This window comes from Drosophila ananassae, chromosome 3L, assembly GCF_017639315.1.
Source record: "Drosophila ananassae strain 14024-0371.13 chromosome 3L, ASM1763931v2, whole genome shotgun sequence".
Taxonomy (NCBI): Eukaryota; Metazoa; Arthropoda; class Insecta; order Diptera; family Drosophilidae; genus Drosophila; species Drosophila ananassae.
In genome coordinates, this window is record NC_057929.1 from 11,585,406 (window position 1) to 11,601,491 (window position 16,086).

Below are 16,086 nucleotides of genomic sequence, written 5' to 3' on the forward strand. Positions count from 1 at the left end.
TGCCACAACCTCCAGCCCCCACCACTGGCCAGTGGTATCCTTCGCCGACCACAACAACATGCAATATGCAGGAGCTTCGTCAAAAACAATGTGCCACGAAATTTTCGCAAGAGGATGGATTTCCAGAGCCGCGCTCGCTAAAAAATTCATGAGCCCACGCGGTTATCGTGTCCTCGGGGTGGATATGCTCGGGGCAGGACATGCAGGTGCAAATTCCAGGCCACCCCTCTCCTGGCCACCTGCCTAGTAGCCACTGACTGACTGACGGATCGACCGCACGCTTTTCCGCATGTGAACGCCTTTCGACGGGCTGGCATTTTATCGGCAAAGAGCGCGCTTTATATCTAAGCCACGAATCAATGCATTAGTCAGTCACCTTGTACGCTCTACTTTAATTACGGCTTTTTGCGCCTTCCAGGCCCCGCTGCCGTTTTTTGGTTTCTATTTTAACCATGAGCTGACATTTTTTTGCATGTTCCGCTGGCGAATTAAAAATTGCATACAAAAAACGGAAATAAACTCTGAGGTAGTATCTGGACTTTCAGATACCCATTCCTTGCTGGCTAAATAGTACAGGTTTAAAGGATATTAAGGCGGAAAGGATCCCCTAAACGTTTTAAATACATAAAATTTGTAAAAATCCCATAAATATGAAAAGTCCCAAACCTATTGGTAGATTGCTGAACCCAAGTACAGTTTGAGAGCAACTGGAGGAACGATCTACTCTAGTTTTATTAATGAAAATATTATTTTAATAAATACATTACAATGAAAATTATTTTATGGACTTAAGTAATCTTTTTCAATGGTAAAAGTAACTCTGAAAACAATATTAAAACATTGTTTAGAAGCCTGCCTGTGTGGCTGTTTAGCGCCGCCACCTATCGGACGGTGGCGAAAGTTCACGGATAACGTTGGGAAGAGATTCTCAATTTCTGTTTAAATTTAATTTCAAAAACGAAATGTTTAAAAACAAAAACAAGCAAGAGAGATAGATGTCCATCAAACCACAGTTTTCCTATTTTAAAGGGTAAGAATAGCGAAGTGAAATTCCTGACAGAGAACGTAATATTATTAGCAAGGACCTGCTCCACTCGACAATGCATAAATATTGCATTACAATCGTTTTAGTCCGGGGGCATGGAGCTCGCGAGTTGTCGCCTTCGGGGAGGGGCTGTGGCAGGGGGAGGGCGCTGCAATTGCGAATTGGATTTCATGTTAATGCAGAGTCCTTAGTCCTTATCGCCGGTCATGTGGTCGGACGGGTCGCAATGGGTTCATTTTTGTCCTATTCGGCCGGTAATTTCACTTAATTGCGATGACGTTGTGTGCAAAAAAAAACCCAACGCTGGCCCGGCCCGGCCCGACCCTTAGTGGATTACTGATTTGTATCAGCAGGAACCGTGGGCCACGGCTGACATGGTTCATCAAATATTTACGGGACCGTGGTGGCTTATTGGAAACGAATGCCGCCATGGAACGGCAGCAATTTCAGCAAAGTGCGAACGCCCAGGGAGAACACATCCGTAATCGTTTCGTGTGTACATTTAGGTTTATTCTTGTAATTCTTGAATGCAATCGTGGTTTACAATATATAGAGTTTCAATTCAACATCGCTTTGCACATTCAATATATAATAGACGTAATAAAGTAATTATAAACAACAGTTGTAATAAAAATACAAATAATAAACATGTGGATGCGTATTCATTTTCATTTGATTCGTAGACGGGTAGCTCGGTATCCTGGATATCTGGGAATAATCTGATCTCTTACGGGGTATGTCATGAGGGCCTCAGCTCGTAGCTATTACATATTCGGTATAGTTAGGTATAGCTTGTATAAAAGGTGTACTCCAAGTGCTGCGTATGATGTCGTATGTGGGTGTGGAGTGTGGTGTTTAGGGTGTAGGGTGTAGGGTGTGTGTGTGCTGGTTTACTTAGAAAATCCTCAAAAGTAATACAAATAATTGCGTTAAATCTACTGTGTTTGCTGCTGAATTTCAATCTTTTCGACCGTCATGTCCGGGTTCATGGCTGTCGCTTCCTGGAAGTGAAAGAAAAGGATCAGAAAGGACTCAGAATGTAGCTTGTAGTGCCAACTCACTTGTATTGCCTCGGCCAGAGCCTTGTCATGATCGATCGGGTCTCCGTCGGACTGGATGGTTATCTTCTGCTCCACACGGGTTTCCACAATGCCATCGCGTTCGGTTTTGTACTGTGGATACGGGATAAGGACAAGGATTAGTTACTCTTCCTCATAGCTCCTCAAAGAACACCAGAACCCAGTTCAAAAACAAAGGACTATGCATGGAATTTACAGTGGGGGGCGCAGAACGGTCACAGGAAGAGAGTGGGCCTACCTCCGGCTACTTACGCTCCCAGGTCTAGCTCATCCCCGACCTAGCCTGTACTTACGGTAATGGTTTCCACAGTGCGGGTTTTGCTGCTCACGGTTTGGGTGGAGATGATTTCGCCGTGTCCGGAGTAACCAGGGGTGTCCTCACCCAGCACCACGCGGGTGCTCTCCACGTGGGGTCCAGTGGTGGTGGTGCCGGCGGAGGTCGTGTAGAGCGGAGATTTCTGGGGAGCACGAGAGGTCGAGGTTTTAGAAATCAGACACCACAAGGTGACATTAAACAACTCTAGGATGCATCTATATGCTCTGATGAACTGAACAAAGTGGCATGCTCTTGACCCACCTGATTGTCCGTGCGCACCACACTGGCGGCACCGTCGTAGGGTCCGTCGATGGGCGTGCCCGAGTCCCCGGAACTGGTCGAGGACACGCTGTCCCTTCTCTGATACTACGCAACACACAATACACACAAAATCAAAAATCATGCAAGAAAAATAATAATGAGTGCGTAGCCATGCAGCCTCCGGATGGCCGGACTCTTACCTGGTCCCCACTGGTCACGGTCGCTGTCGTCTTCACCTCCTGGGTGACGACGCGCTGCTGCTGCTTGGTGGGGTCGTGGGTGCGGGTGGTGGCCACTGTCTTCTCCTCCAGCTGCTCGGTCTTGGCATTCTTGCCCAGATCCTCGTGCGTGGTGGCGGTGCGGGTGGTGACTGCGGTGGCCGTGACGTAGGCGCCACTGAGGTCGGTGGGTGTAGCATCAGCCTAGGTGGTGGAGTGGTTTACGGTAAGTGGGTTAGTGCGTGTTGCGGCAAGAAACGTACAACAAAAAATACAAAAGGACAACAACAACAGCTAGAAGGCGCAGGATTAGGCAAGAGGCAGGATTGAAGTAGAAGTGGTTTGGTTTGGAAAGATAAGCGTTTAAGGATACGGGTGTTACTTTAGTGTCTTCGACTTGAATTCGATCTAGGGGCTACTGGGAGATATTCCTCTAGCTTGGGTAGAGGCGGGAACAGTAGTTTGTGGCTTGTATAGGTTAGAGTTAGACCCACAAAGGATTACAATTCCCCTCCAAGGACTAGGTTGTAGTCCCAAAACACTCCCGAAAACAAATCGAATTCAGTCAAGTCAACCAAAGAGTTAGCCGCTCTTCACAGAAGATTCTAGTCCAATGCTAACCTTGTGTTCCTGCGTGGAGTAGGTGACCTCGCCGGTGCCCAGGTTGCGCACCTCCTCCTCCACGTTGTGGGTCACGCCGTCGTTGTTCTTGGTCAGCACCTGTTTGGTGGTGGTCTTCACCACAGTGGGCGTGCTCACGTTCTTGCCCAGCTTCGAGCCCGCCGGACTGCCCAGGACGATGTCCTTGACCTGGTCGCTGCTGTACTGTCCAGTCATTTCGTCCTCAGAGTCGCCCTCCTCCGAATCGCGTCGCAGGGCACCCTTGCCGATGTGCTTGACGCCGTCGAAGAACTGCTGCTGGGTGATGGGCACCGTTTCCGTGGTGGTCTGCACCTGGGACTGCTTGCCGAAGTGCGAGGGGTCGATCTGGGCGTAGTTGAGGATCAGCTTGCCGGTCACCGGATCCGTCACAGCCGTCGCGGGGTCAATGTCGCCGGTGGTTGGGTCGATGTCGCCGTACTCGCTCTTTATCCTGCCGGTCACGGGGTCGATCTCGCCAGTGAGGGTCATCGTGTGGGTGACCGTGGTGCGGGCTCCGGCAAATCTCGGGTCGTTGGGGTCCACCTGCACAATTTCACCGGTCACGGGGTCAATCATGTTGTATACGTAAACGGTCTTATTGAAGAACTTAAGCACCCGGCCGGAGACGGGATCGATCTCGCACGTGGAGGGATCGATCTCCTCCGGACGGCCACGCTCGTCCGTCTTCGAGATGAGCAGGATGCGCACGATCACGATCTTGCCCGTCTTGGGGTCGACGCGGGCCAGTTTGGTGTACACCTCTCCGGACTCCGGGTCCACCTGGGTGGCCGCGAACAGGGGCTCCCCGGTGGCCGGATCCGACTCGCCGGTGGCAGTGTAGATCTTGCCGGAAGTGGGCTCGATCTTGGTCGTGTTGGGGTCCAGCTTGGTCTGTTTCTTGATCTCGTTGGTCTTGGGGTCCAGGTAGCCGTAGATGGTGATCACGTAGCCCGTCTTCGGGTCCACGCTGCTCGAGATGTACTGCTGCTCTTTGGTGGCCGGGTCGGTGGCGCCGGTGGGCACCCAAATCTGGTTCGACTTCGGGTCGACCACGATGTCCTTGTCCTTGGCGGCGCTCACCTGGGCGATCGGCGCCTTGGTGGCAGGGTCCACGCGCTGCTGCACGATCCTCAGCGAAATGATCCTGGCGTAGTCCTTGTCCGGCTTGTTGTTCTTCGGGTTCACCTGGTTCTTCAGCACGATCTGTCCCGTGGCGGGCTCGATCTTGATGTCCCGGGTCACGGTCTTGCCCGACTTGGGGTCGTTGAAGGTGATCGTGTGCTTGACCAGATCGATCTGTCCGTACTTGGTGTCGATCTTGCCGGCCTTCGGGTCGAACTGGCCGCCCGAGGTCTCCACTTGGGCCGTCTTGGGGTCCACGATGTTCTTCTTAGAGTCGAACTTGCCGGCCAAGGACGTGACCTCCACAATGGGGTCGATTTGCTGGCCCACCTCGATGAGGCGACCCTGGTTCGGGTCCAGCTTGTGGGTCTTGGGGTCCACCACACCGAGAATGGTGATCTGGCCGGTGCCCGGGTCCACCTTCACGTTCTTGCTGACCACAATCTTGCCGGACTTGGGGTCAATGGCCTTCAGCTCGCCGGTGCGGGTGTTGATCTCTCCGTACTTGGTGTCCAGCAGGCCGGTGTCCAGGTTCAGGACGCCCAGCGACCGCTCCACATCGCCGTTCACGGTATCGATCTTGCCCGTGGCGGGATCGATGCGGCTGGTAATGACTGTCAGCTCCACCACAGGGTTATCCTGCGGGGTGATGCAGATAATCTGGCCGAGAGTGTCGTCCAGGCGTCCTGTTTTCGGATCTGCCACGCCGGAGACCAAGTGCAGGTTGCCCGTTTTGCCGTCCACGTCGCCCTGGTAGAGCTCCTTCTTGCCGGTCTTGGTGTTCAGCGCCTCGAGGGTTCCCTTCTTGGGGTCGATCACTCCGTACTTGGTGTCGATGCGTCCGGTGGCAGGATCCAGGATTCCGGTGGAGTGCTCAATGCTTCCGTTTTCGGCGTCAATGCGCTTGTTAGCGGGATCGAACTTGGAGGTGATGACCATGATCTTGACGCGCTTCTTCTTGGGCTTGCCAGCGGCTGCAGCAGCAGCGGCAGCACCTGCGGCGGCACCAGCGGCGGCTCCTGCGGCAGCAGCTGCTGCTCCCGGACCAGTCTTGCCAGCTCCTGCAGCACCCGCAGCTCCATGTGCTCCAGCACCGGCCGGACCCTGATAACCAGGCTCCTTGTTGTACCGCTGGGACTCCAGGAAGTCGGCCGTGGGGTCTGAGATCGGCTTGTAGCTTCCCGGAGCACCCGAGGAGTAGCCTTGCGGGCCCTTCGTGGGCGAGTAGGATCTCTTCTGGGAGTCGCTCAGCGGCACCGCAGCGGCGTCCACAGCACTGCCCTGGAGCTTGGCCCGGGTGGTGGGCGATAGGAGAGGGTCCTGCAGGAGCTTGGCCCGCGACTTGGGCGACAGCTGGCCGCGGTTGAGCTTGTCCTGGGTGCGAGGCGACAACTGGCCGGCCTTGAGCTTCTCGGCGGTCTCCTTCAGGGCGTTCTCGTTGCCAGGGGCGTAGTTGAAGGCCAGACCGATCTTCTTCTGCTGGGAAGTGGGGGACAGCTGCTCCTTGCCATCTTCGCCAGACTTGCGCCCGTTTGGATCCTGGTCGTAGCGGAAGCCGCCCGGGGTATAGGACTTTCTCGTGGGACTGGCATTGCCATCCGCATCCACGGCATACTCGTAGGGCCGGGTTACCCCTGGGGTGGTGGAGCCCCGGTTCTTGGCGGCCTGATCCTTGTCCTTGTCCTGCTGATCCTGCTGACCGTCGCCAAGACCCGAAGTAACAACGAGACCAAGTCGACCCACTTCCTTGTCCTTGTCCTTGCCGGACTTGTCCTTGGCGCCATCCTTGGATGGGGAGCCGCTCTTGCTCTTGCGGCCCGACGAGAATATGCCAACGCCCTTTCCGGTATCAAATCAAAAGGTCAAGGGTCATAAAACGAAAAGAAAAGAAACGGGAGGGAAAAATTAACCAAAGAAACTGATAAGTGAGATAAAACCGATAAGTGAACTTAGGCAGTTAGGGTTAGATCTACAAACTATACATAATTGGTAACTTACGGGTGAAACTCAAGTGAGGTAAGGGGCTGGGGTCAAGGTTCGGGGGGTTAATATATACACGAGGGCGGGCGCATTCAGTGCGGGGCTCAGTACATCTTAGCTTAGGTTTACTGTACAGTGCTACGGAGGCAGGGCCAATCCCAGGCACTCCGGATAAACCCTATCCTTAAGGCTAGCTTAGGAGTAGAGTTCTAAAGGGAGTACTTACGCGTCTGCCGGAGGACTTGTCGGACTTGTTGGAATCATTCAGTTCATCATTGCCTAAAATGGTCAGAGGGATTAGTATCCTGATATATGGTATATAGATTCAATCTCACCATTAACCCCTGATCCTGCAGCGGCTGCTGCGGCGGCGGCAGCTGCCTTGGCCGCCTTTTCGGCCTTCTTCTTCTCCTCCAGGTCGCGCTTCTCCCGCTCCTTGCGCTCCTTCTCCTCCTTCTCCTTCTGCTTCTTCTCGCGCAGCTTGGCCTCCTTCTCCTCGTCCTGCGAGGATGCAAAAGTCGGTTAATCAGAGCCCCTTAGACCCTCACAAAAGACAGATTTTCGGGTGGAAGGCAAACATGCTACAAAGGCTGATGTTAATATGTTACAAAAATCTACAATGCAAGCAATAAAGGAAGCAAATGGCAGTCTCGAGACTCCCCAAAGAAACACTACCTTGTTTGGAGTGTCCTTGAGGGGTCTGTGGTTCAATTTAAAGCGGAATACTCGGTGCCAATGGATGTCTTGTGTGGATTGTTCTGATGTGACCCGCAATGATATTTACAGCCGGGGAAAGGATCGATAGAGACGACACAATAATAACTGAGATAACTGAGAAACTAAAACTAAATCAAGACACTCAAAGGAACTAAAAACTAGTCAGGAAAGATAGAATGAATGCACACAGAACAGACAGTGGACGGCACAGTTGTTAGCCTTCTTGTTTTTACATAAATTACCAGATCAAGGTACAGCGCATTCGGGGGCTACCGGAGTGGTTAGGGTGGTTGGAGTTGGTTGTTATGAAATCAAACAAAAGAGTAACAAATTAATAATCCGCTGGGTGGGCTGGGTAGGAGGCACATCCACAAAGAATCGGGCGCCACTGGGTGGACTTCAAATCAAATCGATTCAAACTCAAAGCTCTCACAACATTCGATAAGCAGAGTCAAAGCCGAAAAAAAGAATAAATTGAAGAGAAAGGCAGGAGGAGCGGTCGGAAACCGAGTTTTAGGTAGAAAAGTGTTAACCTGAACGGGGAGCCCAGCCTCGACAGCCTCTACGGCCGATACGGCCTCTAGGGGCTCTAGGGCCTCGATCTCAATGTTCGTCTCGTAGTCCCCTTCGAGGGAGCTCTGCGAGGAGGAGGCCGAAGCCGTGCCGGTGCTCGATTGTCGCATCAACTGATCAGTGTAGTGGTTACGGTTACGGTTACGGTTACGGTTAGGGTTAGGGGTTAATTTTGCGGGTTAACATTCGAGCACGTCGGAGTCGGAATCACGGAGTGGATGTGTGTGGTTTGTTTGGTTTGTGAGTTTGGTTGTGAGTTAGTAACAAACCGAGAAGAAAGTACAAAAACTCTGGTTAACTCCGAAAATCATTGTTAAATCGTGTCATGTCCTCAGGCAAGTGCTAGCCATTAGGAGGATACGTTACCTTGTCCTTCTTGTTCTTGATGGGACTGCGGCTGAGGTCTCCGTCGGCACTGCGGTCTCCCCGGTGGTCCAGGGTGCTGCTCTTGCGAGCCACCTTCTCCTTCTCGGCCATGGCCAAAGCTGAAACGGTTCGGAGCGTTAGTTTCACAAGAAGGTACTAGCAACTCCCTCCTAGAATTACCGTCCATGCTCCTAGAGGTCAGGCGTGCCCCCGAGAGTGTTCTGTCGAACTTGGGGGCTGTGCGGTCCACCGGCGTGGCCCGGCTCTCGTACTGGGTGCGTCCCTTGTACCGGTACTTGGACCCGAAGCGCGGGAACATAGTGGACTTGGTGTCCGGCTCCGGAGTCATCAGCCGGAAGAAGGTGTGGTGCTCCACGCACGACTTCCACAGCTTCTTGGCGGCCCGGTGATTGGCCAGCTTGAACCCAATGGTGGATTCGTACTGCTCGAACTCTCCGGGACGGATCTTGATGTAGAAGTGGTGGCGCTTGTACGAGATCTTCAGGATCTTGGGCCAGGCAAAACGGTTGATGCGTAGTCTGCAAGAAAGGGTGTTAGTGTCTGGGGTTTTGGGCTTCCTCGGGACATCATACTTATCGCGGTAGACCAGCAGTCCGGAGGCACACACTCCGAGCATGATGTCCACGCCCTCGGAGTCCTTGGCCGGATGCAAGTCCACGCCGTACATTGCCAGCTTCTTGGCATTCTCCAGATAGTGCAGCTCAGCCTCGGCGGGGGACTGGCCCCTAAAATAAAGGATAATCTCATTAGAAACCCATCCCATTGGAAAGTTTAAAGCGAAACCTACTTGTGGGTCTTGTGCAGATCCACGACCTTGTCCTCCAGCTCCGCCGTCTGGTTGGGGGCTATCTTGAAGTCCTTGAGGTAAGCCCGGGTGGGCATCTCCTTGGGGTCGTAGTCGCCCATCTCGGACTGCACCAGATAAGAGCCCAACAGGGCATGGGTGACAAAGGTGCAGGGCAGGCGGCCCTCGAGGATGTCGTTGCGCACCTGCAGGCACAGGTGGTAGCGGGTGATGTCCTCCTGGAGCTGCGACGGTTCCGGGGGATAGAACTTGACCGCAAAGTTTAGCGGCCAGGGATCGGAGCGGAAGAACTTGGCCACCGGCTTCTCCAGATCCAGCCAGGTGCGCGGATCTGTGGGGGTCTCATAGGTCAGGCCGAAGTAGTCCTTCTCGATGATGTTCAGGCCGGCGCAGATGGAGTTGACCAGGTCACGTCCCTTGGCCTTACGCTGTGGGAGAATCAAATGGTGTGATTAGTCAGCTATTAGTCAGAAGCTCGATAAGAAGGCATAGTACATGGCTCGAAGAAATCCCATTGAGCGCGAAAGTAATATGGCTTGAATGAATCGGATTACTCACATCAATGGTCACATCCAGAATGGAGCCATCCAGCAGGGTGACTCGCGCCGTGGCAGCCTTGGAGGAGGACGGGGCGCTCGGCTTGGATGATTTGCTCTTGGTCGGCGTTTCCGGCTCAGCAGGCGCGGAGGGTTTAATTTCCGCCGGCATCTTCGGGCTTCTTCCGGGTCCGGGTTCTCAGCTACGCCAGCAGCAGCTTGTACGAGGCTGGAGGAAGAAGGGGAAGCAGTTTAGTAAGTTCTTTTAGCAAATTGCAGCTGCTTAAATGGCCGGAAGTGCCCATTCCTTGGCGGCCATCCGGGTAGGGTCGTGTGTGGGCGCCTTTCGCTCATCAGATGTCTGCAGTTTGGCGCATAAAACACGCCATAAAGCAGCTCCAGTCGCCTGGCGCCAGTGGGCAAATAAGCGAAACACCCAGACACTGTGAGGAGGAGGAGGTGGCCACCACCTCGACTCCGCCATGATGTCATGGCTGTCGCACAACACTGTACTGTTTTACTCACTTTGTCTGGGGCCAAGAATTTCTCCGGCGATGGGTTCCAGCGAGCTGCAAGCACAGAAACAATAAAGCAGAGAAATTGTCCATTAAAAGTCGAAACTGCAAATTGAATTAAAAGTTTACTAGCGAAAGCCGCAAATGCAGATAAGCTCTAAAAAGTAACTTTCGAAGCCCCACCGCAGCCCCGCAGCGGCTTGAGCTCATTGAGATGTGTGACTAGTAGAGCTCGTAGCAGGGCTGATTACAGAGTATGGGATAGTAATTAAGTCATTAAGTGCTAAGTACTCGGGAAGTGAAACAGAAGCTGGGAGGACTTGTCTGAATAATGGCCGAAAATGCGAGCGATCGCCGCCAGCTCACGTCCGAGACCCGCCTTTCAAGTTCAGCAGTGACATAAGTCGAGCGAATATATAGGCGTCTCCATACATATCCCCCGATACGAGCGAGGGTTATATAAGCCGGCGAGTCGAGGCTGTCTCATGTTCTCGCTCGCTTATCCCAGGCCCCTTCCTTCCGTTACTTTTGCCACTTTGTTGGGCTTGCGGTCTGGTCCGGAGTCCGGAGATATCGCTAATGATTTTAATAACATTTTTCGCCTGCCTGCCTGCCGCGGATGTGCAGCCACACCCAGTTGCTGTTCAGTGGGGAACAGTGGTCGGAATAGAGCACAGAGATGCCCAATCAAGAGTGATTGGTTAACGGGAACGGGAGTCAATTGGACGGAGATGCAGTGACCGATTGCGAAGATCAATTTGGTGTTTAATTGAAGAGCCATCGATCTGGGGCCCCCGGGCAGAAAATCGACAGCAAACAAACCAGACCCGAGCAGAACCAGTTTCAGAGTCTTCTTCGGAAACTAGACTAGATGTTACAGCTCCAAAACAAAGAGGTACTGGCGGGGGGGCATTATAATACGGACAAGAATCAGCTCTGGTGGCGTCATCGTGCCTCCGAAACACAAAAACGATTCAAAAACAGACGATAGAAAATATGTATGTTGAGAAAAGCAGAGCCGCGACCCGAAAAGCAGACAAACATCTAATTTATATTATTTTTATTTATTCTCGGGCCAGGCCATAGACCGCGCCATGAACCATGTGTGTGTGGAATTACTTTGGCAGTGTTCTCGTCGGCCGTTCCCATAGTCGAAGGTTGCGCATACGCAATGTTGACATCACCACTGCAACTACGCTATTGCTTGCCACCGCACCGCACGGATTGCGGATTGCGGATCACACTGAGCAGGTGGTGAATCATCCCGGGGGATAGACGGGGCCCACATCCAATTAGATTGTCCGGCAAACCAAAACAAACCTGGGAGCAGAGCAATCAACAAGTCGTGCAATCGATGCTGATAGCGCCTGTAACGCCCGCCCTTCGCCGGCCCGCCGATGATTTATTTTCGTATCGCATTAACGATGATGTCATCGGCTCAATCGCGAGCTATTTCTAGAGTTTATAGAGAAATATTTGCAAGAGACGCCGCCGACACCTCGACACCCCGACACCCCGACACCCCGTCAGTCCGACACCCCGACGCCCAAAAAACACAGAACATTCGCCGCAATTGAAGGAGGTCGAGGTGAAATTCATCAAGTGCCACTACAAGGCGCGCGTCTAACGTCACGTTACAGAATTATATAGTCCAAAGAACCGAGAACCAGATGACCCCAGCTACGTATACATATCCCAGTGCTGTGTGTGCTGTGCGTCCAAAAGAATTGTGAAAGTAAGAACGAAGATTCCATCTGGCCGCCCATTTCGCGTCGTTCCAATTTAAAAACGGAACGAGCTCCGGGTGCTCCAAGTGCAGCCTGCTCCCCTTTAATTAAGTTTCATTTAATCCAACTTAAATCAAATTCAATTTGCAGTGGGGCAGGGCCGCGCTCGGAATGTACACACATCGCAAAAAGTATCTGATGGATACATCATCGAGTTATTATTCTGTCACCAACTTATGTCACCTGCGGGCGGTGGCGTCACTCCACCTGGGCAGGCATATGGGCTTCCCTGGGCCCTGGGGCCAACTTTCACAGGGAAATTACACTTTCCTACTGCCTCCCCCGGGACAATGGGCAGCGAAGTGCACAAAACTTTTCATACTTGCCACTTTCTGGAAGCAACGAACCGTTGCCAATAAATCGCATTCAGCGAGAGTTATTCAAAAGCGCTATTTTGACGGGCTATTTGGTCCGAAGCCCGCCCGGCATCCGCTTATGAACATGGTGGTGCTTCCGCCCGGGAAGTTGTCACTCCATGGGAGAAATGGTTCAACTCTTGCCATTAATGTACTCGAGTCCCATTGATTTCCCCAAACTCTTGACCTCCGGAGACGGTCTGTAACCCCCAGTCTGCTAATGTGCTGTTCGATTTTCATGCCGCATATGATTATGGAGCTCGTGGGGGTCTCTCGACCTGGGCGGCGTAGTTTCGGGGCTGGAAAGCCTCAAATGGGGAATGCGTAAACATTCGCAGCGGCGAACTGGGTCAATCAATACCCGCCAGATTGTGGGGTGCGCCTTGCGAATACCCGGAGTTATCGGGGGATTTTATGGTTCTGCCTGGCAGTCGCCTCTCGATAAGCCAGATCCGCTCCCAATTCGCACTGGGGAACCCTGAGAAAGCTAGAAGTGGATCGGGCACTTGAGGGGATCGAGCTCCACTGGCCACTGTGCCAGCCGTCACTCTCGGCCAGCTCAAGTGACGGCTCGGAAGAGTCTAATGTGTCGCTTGACTAATTACCGACTCGATCGGCGCTCAGCTGTCAGTGCGACATGACCGCGAGTGGATCACGCCCACACCCATATCCACACCGCCCCGCCCTGGGCTCTAGTGGCTATTTAAAGCGTTCGGTTTCGCCTGGCCAACGAACTCTGACTGCATCTATTTGTGCACCAGGGAGGAGGAATTATGGACCCATTTTGCCCATTAACTCATTTCTACACAGTGAGCCCCTCGAGGAGCAGGAAACTGCGATTTTGTCGTGTTAGCTGAAATGAAGACTTGGTGGGACTCCCTTCTGTTTGTTTTTCTTTCTGTGTACCCAGTACTGGGTACTGCCGCACCCACTGTCGCATCGCGATTTGATTTCTGCCCAGACAGAGGGGGAAACTGGGGGAGCCTGGTGTGGGGAAGGAAGTAAACAAACAAGCCGCCACCGCCACTGCCACCGTCGCCGCCAAGGAGAATTTTGTCCACTTCAGCGCTCTCCACATAAATCATAGACCCATAGACGCCCCAGCAGCAGCAGGGGGAGCCGGAGGAGCAGGAGGAATAAAAATCGATGCGACAAGAAATAAAAATAGAAAACGGAAAAGCCTGTGATGGGGGGAAGTGGGGAGAGGGCCTAGCTGGAAAAGCTGCCTTCCGTCTGATTGAGTTTGTGGACAGATTAGATTGGTTTTCCCCCTGGAAATGGGGGAGTCTATTCTTAGGCAAGGCGTCTCTGATGAGGACTCACAACTGGGGAGACTCTTCCGAAGATCCCCAAGCATTCCAGGCGATCTGGCCACGCTGGAAAAGCGCTTCCAACGGCAATTACCAAAGCCAGGCTTGGAGTTTCCTCTCCCAGAGAGAGCTTCTAATGCCTCCCGCAGACACACCTTGTTGGCCGCGCTCCGCTCTAGCTTCCAGCACCGAGCACTGAGCACCGAGCGTCGAGCGTCGAGTTGGAATTCAGGTTTTGGCTCGAACTCTTCTCGGCCAGGTTAGCGTGCTGACGAGCCGTTAGCTCGCCGCTCTCTGATTTCGTTGCGTTCTCCGCCATGGCTCGTTCGCTCCATGCTCCATGCCCCATGCCTCCACGCTGTACAGTTATTAGCATGGCTGGTGGCTCTCTCTCCACTGGCACTCCTCTGGCTTTGCTTTGCTCGGCTGCTTTATCTGTTTGTCCGCCTCGCCAGCCAGTTCGTCTTGGCCCGTCCGTCGTCTTCTTGGCCAGAAACCGGTTTCTAATGCAACCTCGCAGCGCTTTCCTGCCACTTTGCATTGCCCGGAGAGCAGTCTCCATGTTAATGTTTTCCACTATTTGGGTCACAGCCCGCCCACCCCGCTCCCACGGAGCCACGAACCACGAAAAGCGAAGCTAACCACGTAAACAAGCAACTGGCTAACTGCTTCTTAGCCAGCTCGAGTCGGTTGCCAAGTCAACGGCCCAGCCCCAGGTTTTCCGGGGATGGTGAAAAGCGTCACTGAGTCACGGCGGAGTCAGAGGCGGGGGTGGAGGCGACAGTCACCTGCCATTCATAAATGGCCTTTGTTTTGGTGGCTTATCTTATCGCGGGGACGCATTCTAGCAGAGTTCCTAGTAGAACCAGATACCCGATACTGAGAGCTCGAAATGCCAATGCGAAAACCCGCCATGATAAGAGGGGGTTATGGGAACCTGCTCGGCTACCAGCCGATCCGTTCTATTTTCGGAGGAGTGACGTGCAACGCCGGGGAGTCAGTGTCATGGAGCGGGCAGTGGATCTGGCCGACCCAGGAAATGAAGTGTGCGACAGAAACGTGTGTGTAGATACATTTGTATCTGATCGGTGTTGTGGAACGTTTCCCTGGCTACCGAACGGGAGGGCCAATAAGAATCTCCCCCTCCGCCGAGCTCTCCTGGCCGCCTCCGTCCAACAGAATGCGAAGCAGGAGAGGAAAACAGAACCGAGAACAGAGCCAGGAAGCAGAAAGCAGAAAACCTAAAACAGAAGGGTGGAAAAGTGGAGTAGCCCAGCCAAGCCAATAACAACAATGTGGGCCGAGCGCTCGAAGAGCTGACAAAACAGAAACGGATAGAATGTCGTTCCATGAGATACTCCGGGAGTGAGGTGGTTTCTGGCTCTCACCGCCGCTCACCAGCTCTCCGCGGCGAGCACGCCCGGAGAGAGGCTCTCCACGGGCCAGTCCGACTCGGGTTCGGGGCTGTGTGCGTGAGCTGCGGCTATGAAGCTATGAAGTCATACCGTCCAATTGTATCTCGCTTGTATTTGTATCTAAAGCCACCGAAAACTCCCGACCACAGCCCAAAAAACAAAAAGATACAAAGCCAAGGAGGGCCTAAGCGCTAATGGCGCAATTCCCGCAGTCAACTCACCCGAACTACGGGGCTCCGGTCAGAATCCTTTGGCTAATCCACTTGGTTGGGTCGCAGGAGTACTCTGAGGCGCCAGGTGCTTGCTTTGGCTTTTCACTGATTTCCCGATGCGATGCACTCTCACTCGCTTTCACTGATAAACAAATTCTTGCCACTTTTTTCTATTCGAACGCGAAAAAAGACAATTTGTTGTCGTCGTCGGATCGTCGTTGAATACCTGTTGAGAATCGACGTTTGAGTTTTGACTTTGAGTGAGTAATGGAGAGCGGGGCGGAGGGGCTGGAAGGGGGCGAATACAAGAGAGAGAGACAGGGTGGGGTGGTGGTGGGCGTGGGTGAAAACTGCGCGAATAGTGGTTGCTGATAAATTAATTTCCAATTTATTTATAAACACTGCCGCGAATTGCGCGCTTTTCTTCCACTTTTCCGCTTTTCCGCTCGCCTGCTCAGTTCTGCTGGCTGGCTGGCTGGCTGCTTGATTCCGCGTCAACGTACCGTCCTCACAAATATTCGAAGTGCTCTGCACGAAGATACTTAGATACTTTCAGTCGCGAACCTTACTCGTTGAAATTCGGAGAGATACAAGATACAATTCACACTTGAGGTACAAATCCACTGGGGAGAGAGCCAAAGCTCGGTGGTTCTTCGTGCTCTACCCGGTTCGAGAGCTCTCTGAGAGCGAGAAACCGGTCGGAGAAGCGCCACCACCGGATAGCAGTATTGGAAAGTTTGGATGCTTGGATTTGAAAATGTGGCGCCAAATGAATAAATGCGGGATATAAATAATAATTAAGTATTTAGC

General features: G+C 52.9%; 1 protein-coding gene across 7 annotated transcripts; it reads right to left on the minus strand.

The window, feature by feature from the left end:
• Window positions 1-1,533: 1,533 nt before the first annotated feature.
• LOC6494443 (protein 4.1 homolog) lies at window positions 1,534-15,904 on the minus strand. Of its 7 annotated transcripts, XM_044715558.1 has the most exons (18): window positions 15,780-15,904; window positions 15,286-15,502; window positions 10,207-10,250; window positions 9,704-9,910; window positions 9,128-9,573; window positions 8,913-9,065; window positions 8,500-8,858; window positions 8,320-8,438; window positions 7,914-8,066; window positions 7,623-7,649; window positions 6,999-7,164; window positions 6,890-6,942; window positions 3,541-6,522; window positions 2,902-3,123; window positions 2,702-2,806; window positions 2,418-2,582; window positions 2,107-2,217; window positions 1,534-2,046 (listed from the first exon to the last, which is right to left on the minus strand). In XM_044715558.1, the coding sequence occupies exons 4-18, from the start codon at window positions 9,851-9,853 to the stop codon at window positions 1,981-1,983; spliced, it is 5,277 nt and encodes a 1,758-aa protein (XP_044571493.1). In that variant the 5' UTR covers window positions 9,854-9,910; window positions 10,207-10,250; window positions 15,286-15,502; window positions 15,780-15,904; the 3' UTR covers window positions 1,534-1,980. The 7 variants fall into 7 exon arrangements, with proteins under 7 accessions (XP_044571493.1, XP_014762791.1, XP_032306484.1 ...); XM_014907305.3 differs by lacking the exon at window positions 7,914-8,066; XM_032450593.2 differs by lacking the exon at window positions 7,623-7,649.
• Between the last annotated feature and the right edge of the window lie 182 nt (window positions 15,905-16,086).

Coding starts and splice junctions, on each gene's coding strand:
- LOC6494443 (XM_044715558.1), bottom strand. CDS start 9,853: ATGCCGGCGGAAATTAAACCCTCCGCGCCTGCTGAGCCGGAAACGCCG. Junction 8,439..8,499: donor GACCTCTAGGAGCATGGACG/GTAATTCTAGGA, acceptor GAACCGTTTCAG/CTTTGGCCATGGCCGAGAAG. Junction 2,047..2,106: donor CTCTGGCCGAGGCAATACAA/GTGAGTTGGCAC, acceptor TTTCACTTCCAG/GAAGCGACAGCCATGAACCC.